General features: G+C 44.0%; 1 protein-coding gene across 17 annotated transcripts in view; it reads right to left on the bottom strand.

Moving 5' to 3' along the window:
• The window catches only part of SCAF8 (SR-related CTD associated factor 8), a 252,681-nt gene that overhangs the window by 209,824 nt on the left and 19,039 nt on the right, over positions 1-23,818 (bottom strand). For 8 of the 17 annotated variants that reach the window (XM_035297011.3, XM_035297014.3, XM_078370340.1 and 5 more), the window contains exon 1: positions 7,546-8,060. In XM_035297011.3, coding sequence (XP_035152902.1) covers positions 7,546-7,575 — 30 coding nt within the window. In that variant the 5' untranslated portion in view covers positions 7,576-8,060. Of the gene's footprint in view, positions 1-7,236; positions 7,403-7,545; positions 8,061-9,816; positions 9,961-22,438; positions 22,536-23,818 lie in introns of those variants that run through there. The other 9 variants (XM_078370342.1, XM_078370344.1, XM_078370345.1 and 6 more) reach the window with 6 other exon arrangements.

Here is a 23,818-nt window from a genome sequence, read left to right as displayed (position 1 = left end):
TAACACTTTCAAATACGTAATCTCTCAAAACCATTATCAGTTTCCATTATCTTGTATATTTTTTAATGATAAAAAAACTTCTATGTCATTTCAAACAGAGAAACAGAGCAAAACCAGACTTGAAGATAACATAATTACTAGACAACATAAAATTCAGTTACTAGACAACATAAAATTCACAATGAATTTAACTTAACTGTAATCATCAACGGACTAGTCCCCAACTCTCCTCCCCAAAGTAATAACCAGATGTTCAGAAATGTTAACTACCTTGGCCAAGGTCATTTTGATACCTAGGACTGCATCCATTCAAATAATCTTTTTTTCTTTTTAAGACATAGTCTTGCTCTGTCGCCCAGGCTGGAGTACAGTGGCTCAACCTTGGCTCACTGCAATATCCACCTCCCAGGTTCAAGCAAGTCTCGTACCTCAGCCTCCTGAGTAGCTGGGATTACAGGCATGTGCCACATGCCCAGCTAATTTTTTCTGTATTTTTAGTAGAGACAGGATTTCATCATGTTGGCCAGGTTGGTCTTGAACTCCTGACCTCAGATGATCCACCTGCCTCAGCCTCCCAAAGTGCTGGGAGTACAGATGTGAGCCACAGCACCAGGCCAAGAAATCTTTACTTAGCAACCAGGCATGGTGGCACAGGTCTGTAATTGCAGCACTTTAAAAGATCAAGGTGGATGGATCTCTTGAGACCAAGAGTTCGAGACCAGCTTAGGCAACATGACAAGACCCCATCTCTATTCAAAATAGAAAAATCAGCCAGGCGAGGGGTTACATGCCTGTGGTCCCACCTACTCAGGAGGCTGAGGTGGGAGAATCACTTGAGACTAACAGGCAGAGGTTGCAACGAGCCCTGATGGCACCACTGCCCTCCAGCCTGGACAACAGAGCAAGACTCAGTCTCAAAAAAAATAAAAGGAATCTTTACTTCACATATATACTGTGTATTAAGATACTGTGCTAGGAACCAAGAACATGATGCAATAAGGAAATAGAGTCACCATCCTCAAAGAGCTTATCGTCTGGTGGTAAAAACAATTAAAATTATTTAAAATTGCTATGATCACTAGAAGAAAAAGCACCATAATTTAAGACAGTTAAAGACCTAAAGCAGTGATTCTGAACCAGGGTCACTATGCCTCACAAGAAACATTTAATAATGTTTGAAAACATTTTTGGCTGTCATAATTGTGGAGAGTGCTAGTGGCATCTAATGCATAGAGGCCAGGGATTCTGTTAAATATCCTGGAATGCATAGGAGTGCTCCCCAAGCAAATAATTATCCAGTCCCAAATTATCAATTGTTCCCAAAAAGTTTAGATCTTGGGTTCTCATATGGACAGAAAGGGGTTAGTGAAAGACCTCCTTCCTGTAACACTAAGTATGGTACCTCTTTAAAGGAATTTCATAAGGTAGAAAGAAAAAAATATAGCCTGACAGAATTAACCAGAATGCCCACTAGAAAATGATAATAAGAAAGGAAAAGCAGAGACAGATTCCCTGGTAGATGAAAATAAAAGACAAATGCAATGTTTTATAGCTGCTTCCCATAATTCCCTTTCCTGAACCATAGCCAAAGGAAAAATATACAAACTAAAAACAAATTTCACGTTTTTATTATTCCCTCTACATTTTCCACTTTCCTCTACCAACCCATATCTACTACTAGATATGGTGAGATTATAAAAAGTCCTGTAGTTAGACAAAATACTCGCTCTGTATACAAAACTGGAAATAAAGTAAAATGGAGATGGGATCTCACTCTGTAGAACAGAAAAATGTAGTGGATATGAAATTGATTCTGAAAAGTCTGCCTCCTGGAACAGTTTAAAGATTAACCTATCTGAAAGGATCCCAAAGACAAAAAACACTAAGGATTTAAGATCCTAAATATAATTAAAGGTAACAGAATCTTCTCACTTTATGAACTAAGGTAAATCCAGAATTTAAACTGAAATCATTCTCTTGACATATCTCAAGCCTACATATCTGGTCCTACATCTTCCCACTTAGCCTATTCAGGGCAGCAAGAGAAATATCATGGGGAAAAGACTACACTGTAATACAACTAGCTATACAAAGGACCTGAAAAAAAACAGATCATTGACTGGTATTTTCTTATGGTAAAGATTTACTGTTAACTTTTTTGAAGTGTGATTAATGGCAAAGGGACTATGTTTGTTTTTTGGGGTTTTGGTTTTTTTTGTTGTTGTTCAGACGAAGTCTCACTCTATTGCCCAGGCTGGAGTACAGTGGCGTGATCCTGGCTCACTACAACCTCTGCCTCCCAGGTTCAAGAAATTCTCTTACCTCAGCCACCCGAGTAACTGGGATTACAGGCACACACCACCATGCCCGGCTAATTTTTTGTATTTTTAGTAGAGACAGTTGTCACCATGCTGGCCAGGCTGGTCTTGAACTCCTGACCTTGTGATCCACCCACCTGAGCCTCCCAAAGTGCCAAGATTATAGGCATGAGCCACCATATCCACCAGGTTTTTGTTTTTTTTTTTTAAGTACTTAAAAATTAAAAGAATCTGGCCAGGTGCAGTGGCTCACACCTGTAATCCCAGCACATTAAGAGGTGAAGGCACGAGGATCACTTGAGGCTGACAAGAACAACCTAAGCAACATACTGACACATCCCACCCTTCCCTACAAAAAATTTAAAAATTAGGTGTGCATAGTGGCACATGCCTGTAGTCCTAGTTACTCAGGAGGCTGAGGCAGGAAGATCACTTGAGCCCAGATGTTCGAATTTACAGTAAGCTATAATCCTGTCCTTGCACTCTAGCCTAGGCAAGAGAGATTCAGTCTTAAACAACAACCATTACCACTACCTGCTATGTTTTAAAATGCCCTCTCGAACTAAAGGAAAGAAAGGGTCATGAGCTGCCACTGTCTCCCAACCTTTTTTCAAAAACAAAAAAATAGAGCAAGATCCTACTAGAATGACCTCCATATACTGATCATTCTTAAGTACAGAGTAAAGATATGCAGCTCACATAAAACTGCTGCATTCCAGCAATCGATGCAGTCCCAAAGTAATCCACAGATTTAGGCAGTTCAATCTGAGACCATTCTCACTAGGAAGAAATGCTAAATCATTACAAGTTCCACCATCTTACAGCAGCAGCAACTGCAATAGCTTGCACTGATAATTCCCTTATGGTTAACTGTTCACCCATTGACTGAGGAAATCTTATATTCTAATCTGAACTTAAATCTTTCATTTCAGAATTGAAAGTATTGGTCATGGGATTAAACTTTCATCACAGTGATGATGTTTAAATACAAATTATTTTTCTCCCACAAAATTAGCACAGGGAGTACTCAAAAATCAATTACTGAGCCTAAATCTCATTTAACTCATGATAAGAGAAATTTACCCCATAATTCCTGCACAATTAAAGGATCTTCTGACACAGTAATTTTTTAACACAGAAGTGAAAGGTCAACACCTTTGAGAAATTATGGTGGTGGGGTAGACATGACAAAAACAACTCATACATATCTTGCATAAAGCATGGGATTTTCATAGCTGAGACTCATCCACAGTTTGCAGTCAAAAATCTGTATTCTTGGGGTTTTCTTTTTTTTCTGAAACAGTCTCAACACTGCTGCCCAGGCCAGGGTGCAGTGGCTATTCACGGGTACAGTAACTGCACTCTACAGTCTCAAATTCCTGGGCTCAACACATCCTCCTGCCTCAGCCTCCCAAGTAGCCTAGACTACAGACACAGGCCACACAATTAACAAAAATCTGTATTCCTACAGTCTCTGGCATCTTCCTATTTTCAAACCAATGATCTCCACAAAATTAAAAGATGAAGGTGAAAAACATTCAGTCTGGAAAAATCTGAGACTTAGCAAGCCAGAAAACGTAACTATTTCGTATTTTAAACACTTTATTTGGGGCAGGCACCATGGCTTAGGCCTGTAATCCCAGCACTTTGGGAGGCAAGGTGGGCAGATCATCTGAGCTAAGGAGTTCAAGACCAGCCTGGGCAATATGGCGAAACCCTGTTTCTATGAAAACAAACAAACAAACAAACAAGGAAACAAACATTAGCCCAGCAGGGTGGCCTGTAGACAGCAAGTACCTGTCTCAACTTCTCTGAGTTGGGGTCTCACTGTTGCCTGGGCTGGAGAGCAGTGGTGCAGCTCACTGCAGCCTCCACCTTCCTGGTTCATTCGATCCTCCCACCTCAGCACCTGCACTCTCTTCTAACCCCCTCCCTGCAAGCTGAGACTACAGGCACATACCACCTCAACTAGTTAATTTGTGGTGTTGTTTTATAGAGACGGTTTTCACCATGCTGGCCAGGCTAGTCGGGACCTCCTGAGCCAAGTCATCCGCCAGCGCTGGCATCCCAAAGTGCTAGGATTACAGGCATGACCCATTGAGCCCAGCCTATTTTAAACATTTTAAGGTGAAGTATCAAAATATCTTGTTGACAAACATTCATGATTATTCTTAATTTTGATTCCTGACAAAGCAAACAGAATTGATAATTCAATGTTTCAAAGATACCTTTAAATTAGCAGAGCAAGCTCTGATGGATTAAGCCCAAAGATAAAAGCCTTTAAAAGCCAAACTGACTGCAAGCATGGAAAACATTCTTTTCTCCTAATCCTGTAATTCTTTTTAATTTTTGTAATTTGTAACACATAATTTAATGGAAATCAATCGTTACTGAACTACTTCCCTGTATATGCTTACTTGCAACAACAAAACATTTAATACACATCACCAATTACAACATTCACAGAAACTGCATTCAAAAAAAAAAACAGTATTATATATTGTTTGTGTAACAAAAAAAAAAAGTATTTTTCTGAATCTTCTTCAAATACTTTTCCTTTCCTCAACTATGACTCTATACTGCTATTTTTAAAGCTAACCTCATTTTGAAACATGGTGAAATTAGTGCATGTAAATAAATAAGGAAATTAAAAGACTTAAGTTCTTTGAAATCAATTAAGGTGAAAGGGGAAAATGCTACATACACTAAAATGGGACTACTACAAACCTCGAATTCCTGTAAAAAGAGAAAACAAGTCAAATACCTTTCTAAACATGTAAATGTTAGGCCCCCTTATCGTTAATTAATATTAAAATGGAGAAACTGGCATTAACATTTCTTCCCTACTGTGACCAACCATAGTGTACTAACCCCTTGTTTATATCTAATATTTGGGAGCTACTGTTTAAAATGTCTTCTGGCACTGTGGGAGGCCAAGCGGGGGGTGGATCACCTGAGGTCAGGAGTTCGAGACCTGCCTAGTCAACATGATGAAACCCCATCTCTACAAAAAAATACAAAAAATTAGCTGGGCGTGTTGGAGGGTGCCTGTAATCCCAGCTACTTGGGAGACTGAAGCAAGAGAATCACTTGAACCCAGAAGGTAGAGGTTGCAGTGAGTTGAGATGACGCCACTGCCCTCCAGCCTGGGCAACAAGAGCAAAACTCCAAATCAAAAAAAAAAAAAAGGTCTTGGATGGCCCCTTGAGGGAGAGGACCACGTATTAGGAACCCCCTGTACAAAGAGAGATACCCATCAAAGGGTGTGTGTGGGGACAAGTGGGGAGGATTAAATCCAATAATGGCAAAAAACAAAAACAACAACAACAAAAAACCCACCCCAGGCGTGGTGGCTCACAGTTGTCACCCTAGCACTTTGTGAAGCCAAGGCAAGAGAGGATCACTTGAGCCCAAGAGTTCAAGATCAGCTTGGGCAACATAACAAGACCTCCTCCACAAAAAATAAAACATGCGGGTGTGGTGGCTCTAGCCTGTAATCTCAGCTACTTGACGGGCGGAGGTGAGAGGAAGACCTCTTGTGCCAGGGAGGCAGAGGTTGCAGTGACCCAAGATCACAACTACTGTACTCCAGCCTGGGTGACAGAATGAGACTCCCTCTCAAAAACAAGATAAAAAGATAGCTAGAAAAAAAAAAAAATGAAAGGCCGGGAGCGGTGGCTCATGCCTTATAGGTTGAGCTCATGCCTATAAACCCAACACTTTGAGAGGCCGAGATGGGCAGATCACTTGAGGTCAGGAGTTCAAGACCAGCCTGGCCAAAATGGTGAAACCCCCATCTCTACTAAAAATATAAAAATTAGCCGGGCGTGGTGGCGCAAGCCTGTAATCCCAGCTACACAGAAGGCTGAGGCAGGAGAATCACTTGAACCCAGGAGGCGAAGGCTGCAGTGAGCCGAAATAGTGCCACTGCACTCCAGCCTGGAATATAAGAACGAAACGCCGTCCAAAAAAAAAAAAATCCTAAGTCTATTGCTTTATCAAGTTGTTCGAAAATAATAATAATCTTAAAAAAGAAAATGCTTTCCAAAAAAAAGTTATTTATCACTGGTATCTAACATAGCCCAAATATTATCTACAGTTTAGCCTCTTTGCTAAGATTCCCAAATACTGATTCTTTTTAAATAAATTGAAACAAGATAAAATTATGCAACGGCATTTAAAAGTACTGTCCTATTTGGGCCGTCACAGCAAAAAGCCTAGTATTTTAAGAGGTAAATATTAAAGATACTCTTTAATAATCACAGTATTGAATAAAGTATTAACACTTACAAGAGTTCATAAAATTTATGCAAATTTAGTTACCAGCATAATTACTCTTTGTAAGGGAACGGGCAAGGATACTAATGCTGACTGTGCAGATAGCTATTTGCTATGTTTGATGTTTACATTAAAGCCTATTTAAGTCGGAGTTTAAAAAGAAATTGAATATATCTATCAAAACCTGTCTTCTTCCAGACTAGTACATTTATCTACACAACGAAAATTGTAATCTGCTTTTTAAAATCTCATTTGACATGTGAATGAACAAGAAATGTTTTCCCCAGAATTTTCCCTCTCTCGATGTACAGATCTCTCCCTACCACTTGCCTTTATGTCGTGATGGATGAGGAGTGAGTAAAAATAGAAGATGTCGCAGAATAACTTTGCCTGCCTACCCACCATCCAATTAGCTCAAATCCCTAGTTGGCAGGTTCCTAGTCAACAATGTCTCAATTATAAACACTACGTGTAACGTGACCATAGATCAGCATCCCGCAGGTTCATTTCCCCCACCGCCCCCAATCGGTGTCAGTCTCAGTAAGGACCCGGGAAGGTCTGGAGAGTGATGTCCAGCGTCCATTTAAATCTTCAAAGGCCCAGGAAGGAGGTGGGCGGGCCAGACCTCGGCGGAACTGACCTCGAGGGACCTGGAGTCTCCGGGGGAGGGCCCAACCGGGCCTTTCCCTCCAAGCCCGCAGCCATTCCATAGGGCGTCAGAGACGCCAGAACCTCCCTCCGCCCAGGGCGGCCCTCCCCCAACCCTCCTCCCGAACCCGGGGGAGGGGCGCCCGGAGGAGAAACACCCCTCCCCCACGGACACTGCTAGTCCATCGCTCACCCCACCCTTAAAAAGCCCGCAGGCCTGCGCCCACCCTCCTAGCCCCGACCTCGGCCCGGGGTGGGCGCGGTGCGGACAGGAGCGGGGGAGCCCGGCTGCTATACCAACCTCGCTATTGAAAGTCTTCACGGCCTCCATGTTGTCGCTGCGGAGGCCCCGAGCCCGGCGGCGGAAGAGGCGGCGGCCACTGCACTGGGTGGGGAGAGCGAGACGCAGGCGGCTGCGTGGCCGTGAGGAGGGGGCGCCGGCGGGAGAGCGGGTCGCTGCGACCTCGGGGTGGAGTGGAAGGGCACGCGCTGGAGGGGAAGGGCTCCCTCAGGGGCAGCGCGGCCCCGGCATGGCCGCTAGGGCGGGTGGAGCGCCGTTCTGGGGAACAGAGGCGCTGCCGGGGCGGGTCGGCGGCGGGCGGGGGAGGGGCTGGGCCGCGGCGCCTTCTTTTCTCCGCTCCGCTCCGTCTCGGTCCCCCACCCTCTAGCCCAGTCCCCTACACTCTCCACCCCCTTCTTTCCCTGCCTCCGACGGGCTCCTTTTTCACCTCCCCACCGCTCGGGCCGCAGGAACCAGCAGCGCTCGGCGAAGACAGAGGAGGAAGCGCTGGCAACAGCGGCTGCGGCATCCAATATGGCCGACCCGAGTCGGGCCGCGCAGCTCGGGGATCCGCGGCGCTGGCCAGCGCGCCCCCTGGCGACTGGACCGTGCGGGCCCCGGCGTCCACGCCAAAACCATCGAGCAGGCTAGGGCCAGAGCGTCGCCGCCCGGAGGCCCCGCTCGACTCCGCTGCGCTCGCCTGGGCCCCGGGGCCGCCCGCGCGTCGCCCCCTCCCCGCGCCCGGTTGCAACGGGAGCGAGCGCTGCGGCATCTTGGGGAACGCCGAGGCCGTTATGTACAGTGGGAGGAGACAGCTCCAAAGTGCAGCTCCTAAGAAGAGCCTAAATGTGCCCGAGAAGCAGCAAGTTTAGGAAATGTGCCCGTTGCCCTTGTTGCCCGGTGGATCGGTCCTTTTGCACGAGCGGCTGGGTTTCGCTGCTTTTCAGAACTTGACTGGACAGTGCCCTAAACACCCGCAGCGCCCCCCCGCACCCCCGCCAAGAAAAAGTTCCTGGCCGTCTATTTAGTAACAGCGAACTCAAGCGTTTTAACTGCACAGGGAAGGAACGTTAGAAACAAAAGCCTTGGATCCGGGTTGGGGCAGGCGGCGAGAAAAGCAGGCAAGCAGCAGCTCCTTGCAGGAAATGCCCGCTGCATAGGATCAAGAGACTGGAGTGGCACAATGAGTGCATTTATCTGCAAGGCGGGAGGAGGACCCTAGAATGCACAGTACGTGAATAGGTGAAAAAGGAACCCGTGTGTTTCGGAAGATGAATTGTTTTAAAGGAATTTTGCCCTAGGATACTCGGAGTAACGGTAAATACAGCATTACTTAGATGGATTAGGAGATTGCTGCTAGTAAAAAGCCTTCTCTTTCGTGCAGTGCAAAATACGATACCAATTTTAAAATATTCATTGAAGTTAAAAGGTAGGGATGTATTGTGGGACCCCGAACACTGCTGTCCTCTTGCTGAATGTCATTTTTCAACAATCACTCCTCCTAAATTCCCTCAAAGGAAGAGAGGAACACGAGGGCAGAATCGTCCTTTTGGAGAGTTTTGGAATGAAGGTAGTTCCTAAGAGCTGTGCTCAGAGCCCCGTGAGGCTGGGAAAGTAAGGCCCTTCTTGAGGTTTCAGAGCCTTCACTCTACTTCCTTGGCAGCCGTAGTATAGGGGTGATTACTGAGAAGGTAACGGCGGTAACTCCACTAATACGCATTTTATTTTTACCTTCAGAATCTCAAATTCTGTCACAAATTTCTCCACCGCCTCCCATCTTTAGGCCTAGCCATGATGATTTCTAACCAACACTTGCAGTAGCCTCCTAACTGGTCCCTTGTTTGTCTTCTTACAGTTCATTTCCAGACAGTAGCTGAGAGTTGCTTTTCTTAGACAGATCAGATCAGTTCACTCCCTTGCTTAAATCCCTTAGATACTTTCCCATTGCCCATCAGTATCATCATAACTTCTCACCATGGCCTGAAGGTCCAGCCCACCCTGCGGCAGCTCACACCACCTTCCCTTCTCCCTGGCTCTGCTGCCACACTCCCTTCTTTCTGTACTTGACAACAAGTAGTGTTTTCCTAGGTAGGGCAGTTGTGTCTTCCTGCAGGGTGCTGTTGCTCCTGTTCTTTCCTCCTCCTATCTTTAGTCTTCCTGCAAGAGGTCTCCTAATCACTACATCTAAAGTATCATTTGCTGTGGTTTGCAAAAGTACGGCACTCAATCTATGCATGCCAGGTTCTCACCATCGAAAGTCACTGCCTTGAGGCCCAGCATGGTGGCTCATACCTGTAATCCCAGCACTGTGGGAGGCCGAAGCACGTGGATCACCTGAGGTTCTGAGTTCTGGCCATCATGGGGAAGCCCGTCTCTACTAAAAATACAAAAAAAAAAAAGTAGCCAGGTGTGGTGACACATACCTGTAGTGTAGCTACTCTGTAGGCTGAGGCAGGAAAATTGCTTGAACCTGGGAGGCAGAGGTTGTAGTGAGCCGAGATTGAGCCACTGCACTCCAGCCTGGGCAACAAGAGTGAAGCGCTGTCTCAAAAAAAAAAAAAGTCATTGCTTTGGCTTGTAAGGGATTATTTATTCTGTCATACATGAAATGAATGTTGATGGAATTACTTAGGCCTGAGATTTTAAAATCCAATACCAACTAAAGGATAAAATCGGTTAACATGTTACACAATTTGATTTAATGAAGCTTCCACACTCAGAATGGTAACAGAGGGCAGAGTTTGATCAGGGGAAGCTGGGGGGTGGGGGGATAAAGAGCAGCCTAAACCCGCTTTTTTTTTGAAATGGAGTTTTGCTCTTGTCACCCAGGCTGGAGTACAGTGGCACAGTCTCAGCTCATTTCTCCACCACCAGAGTTCAAGCGATTCCCCTGCCTCAGCCTCCAAGTGGTTTGGACTACAGGCATATGCCACCACTTCTGGCTAATTTTTGTATTTTTAGTAGAGACAGGGCTTCACCACGTTGGCCAGGCTGGTCTCAAACTCCTGACCTCCAGTGATTCACCCACCTCAGCCTCCCAAAGTGCTGGGATTACAGGTAGGAGCCACCATGCCCAGCCTAAACACAATCTTAATGTGAGAAGGCAATAAAGCAAGAGAAGGGTTAGAGAAGAGCCTGAGGACCCAGTGCAATGGCTATATACAAAGCTTATACACTATATACAAAATTTATACATAACTACAGAGTGTGAAAACGCTAATAGGGGGTGTGTGTGTGTGTGTGTGTGTATTCTGATTGCCAGTATAACCAGCCCATGTGAGCTAGCTTAAGTATAACAGAAGAATTAGTTATTATGATGTAGGTTTTTCTCCTGTAACCAAAAGTCAGAAATGTAGCTGAGCCCAAGGGAGGGGCTTGAACCAAAATAGAAAATCTAAGAGGCAATGTAATCTCTGCTTATCTGCTTAATTTTTCTATTGCTTTACCCAATTCTCTGTTTTATCTAGTGGAATTTATTACTTTTGGTTTTATAGTTCTAGCTAGAGGACCTGAATGAAGACCTCTCCCTTCCCAGTTCCGAATTCCCAAAGGATGAAATAAGGAATTTTATTGACCCAGCTTGGATTAGGTGACCATCACCAAGAAACTGAAGACCACTAATTTGGTCCTGAAAAGACTGATATGAAATAGTGGGCAGGAGTATTCCAGTCATTGGAAGAGATATTTCACATTATAAATTGTGAAACTCAATCTAGTTTCTGGTGTTCTGTAAATATTGTTATCATCAAACTGTCCCCAAGGACTAAATAGTTTCTAGGAGCAACTTACAGAAACTAATTCAGCTATGGCCAAGAGGTCAGAGTCAAAAATAGTCTAGAGCAGTAATTACCATAGAACTTTCTGGGGTCGCGGAAATGTTCGGAATCTGTGCTACCCAATTCAGTAGCACTACCCGTGTGGCTACTGTGCACTTGAAATATGGCTAGGGCAGCTGAGGAAGATAATTTCTAATTTTATTTTACTTTAATTGACTAATGTTTAAGTATGTGGCTAGTGGCTAACATATTGGAAATCATAGGTCTAGCTAGAGGGTACTCACTCCTATGGATAGGATACTCCTTAGATAATGGACAGTGAGGTGGCACTAAGCAAAATAAATAAATAAAAACTTGTGAATTAACAGCTATTCGAAGGAATAATAGATGTTTATGAGTACTTTTAAAATGGGGCAAAAGCCTGGAGCATTGTCTAAATTAAAACTAATGCCCATCCAATGGGAAAAAAGAAAACTTAGGAAACAAACATTCCACAATGCTTAGTAAATTAGGGTATAGCGACAAATGAATTATACTACCAATAAAATAACTTTTTAAAGGTTGTGTGAAACTACATGGCAGCTCCTCAAAAAACTAAACATAGAATTGCCGTATGATCTAGCAATTTCACTTATGTGTATATAGCCAAAAGAACTGAAAGCAGAGACTTGAACGTGCATGTTCAGAACAGTGTTATTCACAACAGCGAAAAGGTGGCAGCAACCCAAGTGTTCATTGATGCATGAATGGATAAACAAAATGTGGTACAATGGAATATTCAGCTTTCAAAATGAAGGAAGTTCAAGGCCCAGCACAGTGGCTCACACCTGTAATCCCAGCACTTTGGGAGGCCAAGGCAGGTGGATCACCTGAGGTCAGGAGTTCGAGACCAGCCTGGCCAACATGGTGAAACCCTGTGTCTACTAAAAATACAAATATTAGCCAGGTGTGGTGGGTGCCCTCCTGTAATCCCAGCTACTCGGGAAGCTGAGGCAGGAGAATCACTTGAACCTGGGAGGCGCAGGTCTCAGTGAGTCAAGATCGTGTGATTGTACTCCAACCTGGGTGACAAGAGCAAAACTTCATTAAAAAAAAAAAAGAAGGAAATTCTGACACATGCTACCACATTGTTCAACATTGAAGACTTTGTGCTAAGAGAAAAAAAGCCAGTTACAAAAGGAAAAGTACTGTATGATTCCATTTACATAAGGTACCTAGAATAGTCAAACTCATAGAGACAGAAATTAGAATGGTAGTTGCCAGATAGGGAAGTGAGAAACCGGGAATTTGTATTATTATTATTATTATTTTTGTGACGGAGTTTTGCTCTTGTTACCCAGGCTGGAGTGCAGTGGTGCAATCTCAGCTCACTGCAACCTCTGCCTCCTGGGTTCAAATGATTCTCCTGCTGGGACTACAAGTGTCCACTACCAAGCCTGGCTAATTTTTGTATTTTTAATAGAGACAGAGTTTCACTATATTGACCAGGGTGGTCTCAAACTCTGACCTTGTGATCTGCCTGCCTCGGCCTTCCAAAGCGCTGGGATTACAAGCGTGAGCCACCATGCCCAGCCAGGAGTTGTTATTGAGTAGGTACAGAACTTCAGGCTGGGAAAATAAAAATTTCTGGAGATGGCTGGGGGTAATGGTTTCATGGCAGTGTGAATGTACTTAATGCCATAGAGCTGTGCACTTAAAAATAAGTTTTATATGTATTTAATTACAATTTTTCAAATCTAAAGAAATGGTTAGAATAGGACTAGAAATATAAGGGAAATATATATAACAGACTATTAAGTATAAAAGCATAGAAAACAAACTATTAATGTATTTTAGCTCTAAAAGTATATATGTAAGGCCTGAAAAATGATATGAAAAATAAAAAATTGTATTAGTATACTGGGATTATGATATGTTTAAAAATATGTTGTCTCTTTCTATCTAATAATTCAGTAATTTTCTTTTTTGGTTGTGGTTTTTTGTTTTGTTTGAGACAGAGACTCACTCTCTCTCCCTGGCTGGAGTGCAATGGTGCGATCTCAGCTCACTGCAACCTCCACCCCCCACCCCTCTGGGTTCAAGCAATTCTGCCTCCACCTCCTGAGTACCTGGGATTACAGGTGCCTGCCACCATGCCAGGCTAATTTTTGGTTTTGGGTTTTTTGTTTTTTTTTTTGAGACAGTCTTGCTCTGTTGCCAGACTGGAGTGCAGTGGCACAATCTTGACTCACTGCAACATCTGCCTCCCAGGTTCAAGCAATTCTCCTGCCTCAGCCTCCCAAGTAGCTGGGACTATAGGTGCACACCACCATGCCCAGCTAATTTTTGTATTTTTAGTAGAGATGGGGTTTCACCATGTTGATGAGAATGGTCTCTATCCCTTGACCTCATGATCTGCCCACCTCAGCCTCCCGAAGTGCTGGAATTACAGGCATGAGCCACTGCACCCAGCCGTATTTTTAGTAGAGACGGGGTTTCACCATCTTGGCCAGGCTAGTCATACACTCCTGACCTCATGATCCACCTACCTCGGCTTCCCAAAGTGCTGGGATTACAGGCGAGAGCCACCACGCCTGGCCATAATTCAGGAATTTTCTATCTCATTTTTTTTAACGGGCACAATATAATTCACAAAGTCACCAAACTTGATACCAAAACCAGGCATCCTGAGAGAAGCATAAGGTATTAAAAGTAAACATTTTACACGGGGCTGGGTGCAGTGGCTTAACACCTATAATCCCAGCACTTTGGGAGGCCGAGGCAGGTGGATCACCTGAGGTTGGAAGTTCAAGACCAGCTCCATCTCTACTAAAAATACAAAATTAGTCAGGCATGATGGCACAGGCCTGTAATCCCAGCTATTCGGGAGGCTGAGGCAGGAGGACTGGTTAAATCCAGAAGGTGGAGGGTGCCATGAGCTGGGATTGCCCCACTGCACTCCAGCCTGGATGACAGAGTGAGACTCCATCTCAAAAAAAAAGGTTTGGACCCGATAATAGAACTATTATTATCATGTGATAATAGAACTATTAAGTATTTATTTTGGTCTGGAGACTAGCCGTGTAAAAAAATTGCAATACTAAGGGCACTGTAACCCAGAGAATTTGAGAGCCTCTGTGTTAAGATTTTGCATTATTGGATTTTTTTTTTCTGCTTTTAATATGAAGACACTAGAGAGCTACATAAAGTTTTAAAAGGTAGCTGTTGAAAAGCATATACCAGCCTGACGGTGCTCACAGCTGTAGTCCCAGCGCTTGGGGAGGCTGAGGCAAGAGAATTGCTTGAGTCCTGGAGTTTGAGACCAAGATGATGAAACCCCATCTCTACAAAAAATGTGAAAATTAGCCAAGCATGGTAGCACACACCTGTAGTTCTAGCTACTCAGGAAGCTGAGGCAGGAGGATCACTTGAGCCCAGGAGTTTGAGGTTGCAGTGAGCCGTGATCTCTCCACTGCAATCTAGACAAGCTGACAAGTAAGACACTGTCTTAAAAAAAAAGCACAGATCTTGCCATTTTTGTTTTGATTTAAGAGATTTGTAGAGAAGAATGAATTAGTAATCACAAAGAATTATAAAAGTGAATTGAGTGTGGACATTGAAAGAATTAGTACTTGAAGCACAAAATGATGGTGAAATGGAACCTAATCTTATTTGTGGGGTCAGGACATACTATATGGTTTTTAGGATCTACAATCATAGCCCTGTTGACTCCTGGGGACAGTTGACACCTTAAAATGATAGATTTCTGGAAAAATGGCAGACCAGAGTTCCTAGATACTTCTGTCATATACTATCAATACTAATTAAAATACTTAAATTTTCTTCATACTTGTTTTGCTTTTTTTTTTTTAATTGAGACGGAGTCTTGCTCTTTCCCCCATGCTAGAGTGCAGTGGCACAATCCCAGCTCACTACAACCTCCACCTCCCGGGTTCAAGCGATTCCCCTGCCTCAGCCTCCTGAATAGTTGGGATTATAGGCGCGTGCCACCACACCCAGCTAATTTTTGTATTTTTAGTAGAGACAGGGTTTCACCATGTTGGTCAGGCTGGTCTCAAACTCCTGACATCATGATCCGCCCATTTCAGCCTCTCAAAGTGCTAGGATTACAGGCATGAGCCACCACGCCTGGCCTGGCTGTTTTTTTTTCCATGTCCATCCTAGTGAATGAGAAGGGGCATCTCATTGAGTTTTGTTTTGCTTTGAGACAGGGTCTTGCCCTGTCACCCAGTTGAAGTGCAGTGGTGCAATCACAGTTCACTGCAGCCTTGACCTCCTGGGATCAAGTGATCCTCCTGCCTCAGCCTCCTGAGTAGCTGGGACTACAGGTTTGTGCCACTACACCTGGCTAATTTATTTTTGTAGAGACAGGTCTCACTATGTTGCCCAGGCTGTTCCCGAACTCCCGGGCTCAAGTGATTCTCCCTCCTTGACCTCCCAAAGTGCTGAGATTATAGGCATGAGCCACTGTACTTGGCCAGATTTTCTTTTGTTAGAGACACGGTCTGACTCTATCAAACAGGCTAGAACATAGTGACATGATCACACCTCACAGCAGCCTCAAACTCCTAGGCTCAAGCAATCCTCCCGCCTTGACCAATGGAAGTGCTGAGATTATAGATGTGTACCACCATGCCTGGCCAAATTTTCTTTTTAAATTCTTTGTTTGATAGAAATGAAAAACAGTCCACAAAGCCAAGCAAGTGGAAGCAGGAATCCAGAGAAATAAGGAAGACCTGAAATGGCAGAATCCTGTGACCATCTACCAGTCCCTGATGTCACCAAGCTTTGATTCTGATAGCCATACAAGTATACAGAACATGAGAGGACCAAGTTATGGAGGACAGTACACAAAGCTTGTCTGTAGGTGTGGGTGGGGAGAAGCCAAGAAATGTGCCTGTCTCCATCCACATTGGAACTGAGTGAAGAGAGAGGGAAAAAATTCCTCTGAACCACAGGTTAGTAGACCTTATGCAAGTTTGTGGCCCAATTCATAATTCTTGGGTAATGCGAAAAACCTCAAGCAAAGAAATTCTGCTGAATTGGTACTGGGTTGGCATGCCTCCAGGCAACTGACAGGAACTGCAAATTCTCTCAGAGGAAAGCACCTTTAGGCGGGGTGCGGTGGCTCACACCTGTAATCCCTGCACTTTGGGAAACCAAGGAGGGTGGATCACCTGAGGTCAGGAGTTTGAGACCAGCCTGACCAACATGGCGAAACCCTCTCTACTAAAAATACAAAAATTAGCTGGGCATGATTATGCATGCCTGTAATCCCAGCTACTTGGGAGGCTGAAGCAAGAGAATCGCTTGAACCCAGGAGGTGGAGGTTGAAGTGAGCTGAGATCACACCACTGCACTTCAGCCTGGGTGACAGAGTGAAACTGTCTCAAAAAGGAAAAAAAAAAAAGGGAAAGTACTTCAACCTAACCTTCAAAGAAGTTTGACAAATAAAGGTCTATTGCAAATAAGATTACAACCAACCATCTAACAAGAAAACAAAGCATCATAAGCAAAAGCCAAGAGAAGCAAAAGACAGCAGAATCAGACCAGCAAAAAGTTTGGCTGGAGGAACTGAATTCAGAATATAAATGTTTAATAGATTTCCTAGAACGTGATGGGCTAGGTAATTCAGACCAGCCCCATTACTGAAAAAAACAACAAATGCTGGCTAAAAGAAAAAAATCTGGCCAGGCAAGGTGGCTCACACCTGTAATCCCAGTGCTCTGGGAGTCTCAGGCAGGAGGATCACTGAAGCCCAGGAGTCCGAGGCTGCCGTGAGGTATGATCACGATCACGTCACTGCACTCCAGCATGGATGACAGAGCAAGACTCCATCTCTAAAACAAAAACAGAAAGAAGAAAAAAGGCCAGGAACGGGGGCTCACACTTGTAATCCCAGCACTTTGGGAGACCTAAGTGGGTGGATCACCTGAGGTCAGGAGTTTGTGACCAGCCTGACCAACAGGGTGTAACCTCATCTCTATTAAAAATACAAAAATTAGCCGGGAGTGGTGGCTCACATCTGTAGTCCCAGCTACTTGGGAGGCTGAGGCAAGAGAATTGCTTGAACCCAGGAGGCAGAGGTTGCAGTTTACAGTGAGCGGAGATCATGCCACTGCATTCCAGCCTGGGCAATAAGAGCGAAACTCCAAACAAAATAAAACAAAACAAAGAAAGGAAGCAAGAAAATAAATCTTAAAAGCTTTGAAATCACTAAAAGCAGGACACATCCTAAAACTAAGAACTCAGAAAGGCAAGTAGAACCCTGAAACTGATTTTTCTTTGAGAGCAGTTCCATTTTGGACAGACTTGAACTTTGGGTTTTGATAGTCTCCTGGGGTAAAGGGGGCAAGAGTCAAAGCCTAGGGGCCATGCATGTTGGGAAGGCTAATTTGGGAGTCTCCTCATATTGAGCTGGGTCCTCAAATGGCTATAACCCAGGATTAGGGCAAAACAGAAGTGAATTCATTACCTTCTCTACCCCGGGGGACTCTGAGAAAAATTCCTTTGTCTAAAGAAAGCAAAGAGGGGGACAGTGCTGAAAAGTGTCAAGCTAGCCTCTGCATGCATTTGCAGCTCAAAAGTAAATTATCTGGCCAGGTATGGTGGCTCATGCCTGTAATCCCAGCACTTGCAAGGCCAAACAGGAGTATCACTTGAGTCCTAGAGTTCAAGATCAGCCTGGGCAACACGGGGACCTCATCTCCCCAAAAAATAGCCAGGCATGGTGGCCCACATCTGTGGTCCCAGCTGCTGGGGAGGCTGAGGTGGAAGGATGGCTTGAGACCAGGGGGTAGAGGTGGTAGTGAGCTGAGATTGCACCACTGCACTCCAGCTTGGGTGACAGAGAGAGACCCTGTCTCAAAAAAAAAAAAGGTACATTACCTTAAGCCCTAAATGTAATTTAAAGTGTTCCCAGAATAGTGCCCATAGGCACCCAGGAAAAGTTAATGCAAGACCTCTCTGCCGGACTGCTCCTTCATCTAAGGCTATAAGGAAATCCTGCAAATAAATTCTTAAGGATAGACTGTATTCCTTTACTATTGTTACTGTAACAACTTACCGTAAACTTGGTAACTTAAAATAACACACATTAATTATCTTTTATTTTTTTGAGACAGAGTATTGCTCTTGTTGCCCAGGCTGGAGTACAATGGCATGCATGATCTTGCTTCACTGCAACCTCCACCTCCTGGGTTTCAAGAGATTCTCCTGTCTCAGCCTCCCAAGTAGCTGGGATTACAGGCATGGGCCACCATGCCTGGCTAATTTTTGTATTTTCAGTAGAGATGGGGTTTCTCCATGTTGGTCAAGCTGGTCTTGAAATCCCGATCTCAGGTAATCTGCCCACCTCGGCCTCCCAAAGGGACAGGATTACAGGCATGAGCCACCACACCTGGCCACATTTATTATTTTACAGCTCTTTTTTTTTTTCTGAAACAGAGTTTCATTCTTGCCACCCAGGCTGCTGTGCAATGGCATGATCTTATATTCACTGCAACCTCTGCTTCCTGGGTTCAAGTGATTCTCCTGTCTCAGCCTCCCTAATAGTTGGGATTACAGGCGCCCACCACTATGCTCCATAATTTTTTTTGTATTTTTAGTAGAGACGGGGTTTCACCATGTTGGCCGGGCTGGTCTCAAACTCCTGACCTCAGGTGATCCACCCAGCTCAGCCTCCCAAAGTACTGGGATTACAGGTATGACCGACTGCACCTGGCCTATTATCTTACAGCTCTTGAAGTCAGGAGTCCATACTGGTCTCACTGGACTAAACTCCAGATGTCATCAGGGCTGCTTTTCTCCTAGAAGGAGCTTCTAGGGCATAATCCACTATCTTGCCCTTTGCTAGCTTCTAAGAGCTGCCTGCATTCCTTGGCTAGTGGTCTCTTTTTGAATCTTTAAAGCCAGTAAGAATGGCTGAAGTCTTTCTCACATCAAGTCTCTGCCATAACTTCCCAAGTCACACTTCTTTCTTTCACATCTCCTGCCTCCCTCTTTCATTGATAAGGACTTCTTTATGTGATTACATTGGGTTCACACAGGTAATCCAGGATAATCTCTGCAACTCAGGACCCTGAGTTTGATTACATTTGCAAATTCTCTTTTGCCATTCATACAGATTAGGATGTGGACACCTTGTGAGGAAGGTATTATTCTGCCTACCAAAATGAATATTACATAGTAAAAAATAAGCTGATAAGGAAGCCATATGCCATGAATGAGAATCAGCAGAAAAGACAGATGAAACATATATACATACATATATACATATAGATCACGAGCCAGTTGGACTTAATGTAGAAATGTAGCATTGCTTTGACACTAGAAAAATCCATTGATATAATTCACATATTAAGAAATTAGGAGTTGTGACATGTCCCTTGACAGAAAGTTGTAAAAAAAAAAAAATTATGTCAGCAAATGCAAAAAAATCCATCGATATTGTATTAGTTTATTTTCATACTGCTAATAAAGACATGCCCAAGAGTGGGTAATTTGTAAAAGAGGTTTAATTGACTCATAGTTCTGCAGGGCTGGGGAGGCCTCAGGAAACTTACAATCATGGTAGAAGGAGAAGCAAACCCATTCTTCACATGGCAGGAGGAAGGGAAAGTGCTGGAAAGAGGGGAAAAGCCCCTGATAAAACTGTCAGGTCCAGGGAGAATTCCCTCACTATTAAGAGAACAGCATGAGGGTAACTGCAATTAAATTACTTCCAAGATTTAACCACCACCCAGTGTGTCCCTCCCATGACACATGGGGATTATGGGAACTACAATTTAAGATGATATTTGGGTGGAGACACAGAACCAAACCCATATCAGATGTGATTAAGCATCATTTATTAAATCAAAATATTAGTTTTCAGTGGCTACTATAACAAATTACTATAAATCTGGCAACTTAAACAGAAATTTATTTTCTCATAGTTCTGAAGGCTAGAAGTCCAAAATCAAGATGTTGGCAGGGTCAGCCTCCCTTCAGAATCTCTACGGGAGAATGTGTTCCTTGCCTTTCTCAGTTTCTGCAACATTCCTTGGCTTGTGGCCCCATCACTCTAATCTGACTCTGTCTTCACATAGCTCTCTCCTCTGTGTCTGTCTGTGTAAAATCTCACTTTGCCTCTCTTAAAAGAATCTGTGGCCAGGCTCACACCTGTCATTTCAGCATTTTGGGAGACTGAGGCAGGTGCATCATTTGAGGCCAGGAGTTTGAGACCAGCCTGGCCAACATGGTGAAGAAACCCTGCCTCTATTAAAAATACAAAAATTAACTGGGCATGGTGGTGCATACTTGTAATCCCAGCTACTTGGAAGGCTGAGGCACAAGAAATATTTGAACCCAGGAAACTGAGGTTGTGGTGAGCTGAGATCACACCACTGCACTCCAGCCTGGGCAATAGAGTGAGACTTCATTTCAAAAAAAAAAAAAGAATTTGTGTGACCATACTTAGGGCCCACCAAAATAATCAGGGTAAATGCTTCCTCTGAAAACTCTAAACTTAATCATATATTTTATCACGTAAAGCAATGTTATAGTTTTTTGTCTTGTTTGGTTTTGCTTTTGTTTGGCTTTTTTTTTTTTTTGAGACAGAGTCTCACTCTGTCACCCAGGCTGGAGTGCAGTGGCACAGTCTTGGCTCACTGCAACCTCTGCCTCCTGGGTTCAAGTGATTCTCCTGCCTCAGCCTCTCAAGTAGCTAAAATTACAGGCACATAGCATCACACCTGGTTAATTTTTGTACTTTTAGTAGAGACAGGGTTTTGCCATGTCGGCCAGACTGGTCTCGAACTCCTGACCTCAGGTAATCTGCCCCTAAACCTCCCAAAATGGTAGGATTACAGTCATGCACGACTGCACCTGGCCAACAATGCTGTAATTTGATTATGTGACTCTCCAAACCTCATGTTGAAATTTGATCCGTAATGTTGAGGTGGGGCCTAGTGGGAGGTGTTGGACATGGGAACAGATCCTTCATGAATAGGTTAATGTCTTCCCTGAAGACGAGGGAAGGAAGTGAGTGAGTTCTTGCTCTACTAGTTCTCGCGGGAGCTGGTTGTTAAAAAGAGCCTGGCACCTCCTGCCTTGCTCTCTTCCTTCCTCTCTCACCATGTGATCTCTGCACATGACGCTCCTCTGTGCCTTTTGCCATGAGTGGAAGCAGCCCAAGGCCTCACCAGAAGTAGAGTAGATGCCAGCACCATGCTTCTTTTACAGTATGTAGAACAGCAAGCCAAATAAACCTATTTTCTTTATAAATTTCCGAGCCTCAGCTATTTTTAATAGCAACACAAAAAAACTAAGACAAGTAATTTTGCTCTATTTGCCATATAAGATAATAGTCACAGGTTCTAGGGATTAGAAAGTAAACATTGGGCTGGATGTGGTGGCTCATGCCTGTAGTTCCAGCACTTAGGAGGCAGAGGCAGGCATAATACTTGAGCCCGGGAGTTTGAGACCATCCTAGATACCATTGTGAAACCCAATCTCAACACAAATGCAAAAAAGGCCAGGTGCGATGGCTCGCACCTATAATCCCAGCACTTTGGGAGGCCAAGGCAGGTAAATCACTTGAGGTCAGCAGTTTCAGACCAGCCTGACCAACATGGTGAAACCTCGTCTCTACTAAAAATACAAACATTAGTTGGGTGTTGTGGTGGGCATCTATAATCCTAACTACTTGGGAGGGTGAGGCAGGAGAATTGCTTGAATCTGGGAGGCAGAAGTTGCAGTGAGCAGAAATTGTGCAACTGCACTTCAGCCTGGGTGACAGAGCAAGACTCTGTCTTCAAAAAAAAAAAAAAAAAAAAGTAGGCTGGGCACAGTGGCTCATGCCTGTAATCCCAGCACTTTGGGAGGCCACGGCAGGCAGATCACTTGAGGTTGGGAATTCGAAACCAGCCCGACCAACATGGAGAAACCCCGTCTCAACTGAAAATACAAAATTAGCTGGGTGTGATGGTGTATGCCTGTAATCACAGCTACTTGGGAGGCTGAGGCAGGAGAATACTTGAACCTGGGAGGCAAAGGTTGTGGTAAGCCGAGATCACGCCATTCTGCTTCAGCCTGGACAACAAGAGTGAACCTTCATCTCAAAAGTAAAAAAATTAGCTGGATGTGGTGGTGCATACCTGTGGTTTCAGCTACTTGAAAGGCTGAGGTGAGAGAATCACTTGACCACAAGGGTTGAGGCTGTAGTGAGCTGTGATACTGTCACTGTACTCCAGCCTGAGTGACAGAGCAAAAAGAAAAAAAAAATTAGAAAGAGGAAAGTAAACATAAGTGGAAGGAAGGGCATTTTCTTTTTCAGTTTACCACAAAAATAATTCATGAACTAATTTTAAAAGACAACTTATTTAATCTGTTTCATTCAGGATCTAAAAAAGAGCTATAGCAAACATCATGCTTGATATTAATGCTTAAAACATTCCTTTGAAAAGCAAGAATGGCCGGGTGCAGTGGCTCACGCCTGTAATCCCAGCACTTTGGGAGGCCGAGGCGGGTGGATCACTAGGTCAATAGATCGGGACCATCCTGGTCAACATGGTGAAACCCTGTCTCTCTCTTTTTTTTTTTTTTTTTTGAGACGGAGGTTTGCTCTTGTTACCCAGGCTGGAGTGCAATGGCGCGATCTCGGCTCACCGCAACCTCCGCCTCCTGGGTTCAGGCAATTCTCCTGCCTCAGCCTCCTGAGTAGCTGGGATTACAGGCACACGCCACCGTGCCCAGCTAATTTTTTGTATTTTTAGTAGAGACGGGGTTTCACCTTGTTGACCAGGATGGTCTCGATCTCTTGACCTCGTGATCCACCTGCCTCGGCCTCCCAAAGTGCTGGGATTACAGGCTTGAGCCACTGCACCTGGCCGTCTCTACTAAAATTACAAAAAATTAGCTGGGCATGGTGGCGCATGCCTATAATCCCAGCTACTCAGGAGGCTGAGACAGGAGAATTGCCTGAACCCAGGAGGCGGAGGTTGCAGTGAGCCGAGATTGCGCTCCAGCCTGGGTAACAAGAGCGAAACTCTGTCTCAAAAAAAAAAAAGAAAAGCAAGAATAAGAATATCTATTATTACCACTTCTATTCTACATTATTATGGAAACCCAAGCCAATACAGCAAGAGAAAAAAATTAAAATTCTGAAGCTGAAAAAAAATACTATTTTTGACATAAATGTCTATATAGAAAACTTACAAAATGCTTACATATAAATTATAAAATTAATAAGAGTTCAAGACAATTACATTTCCATATGCTCACATATGGAAATTACATTTGAAAATACAATTAATTTTGAAAAATGTCATGTGAAATAGCAACCAAAACAGTAGAGAGTATTATACTTCCTGCCATGACAGAATACCTGGAACTATATTTGCCCTCTGTCTTAATCCATTCTCTGTTGCTAAAACAGATCATAGACTAGATGATTTATAAGGAAAGCTTATTTGGCTCATGGTTCTAGAGGCTAGGAAGTCCAAGAACATGGCGCTGGCATCTCGTGAGAACCTTCT

The sequence above is a fragment of the Callithrix jacchus genome, chromosome 4, assembly GCF_049354715.1.
Source record: "Callithrix jacchus isolate 240 chromosome 4, calJac240_pri, whole genome shotgun sequence".
Classification (NCBI taxonomy): Eukaryota; Metazoa; Chordata; class Mammalia; order Primates; family Cebidae; genus Callithrix; species Callithrix jacchus.
The sequence above is the reverse complement of the archived record's forward strand: the minus strand, read 5'-3'. Positions and strand labels throughout refer to the sequence as shown.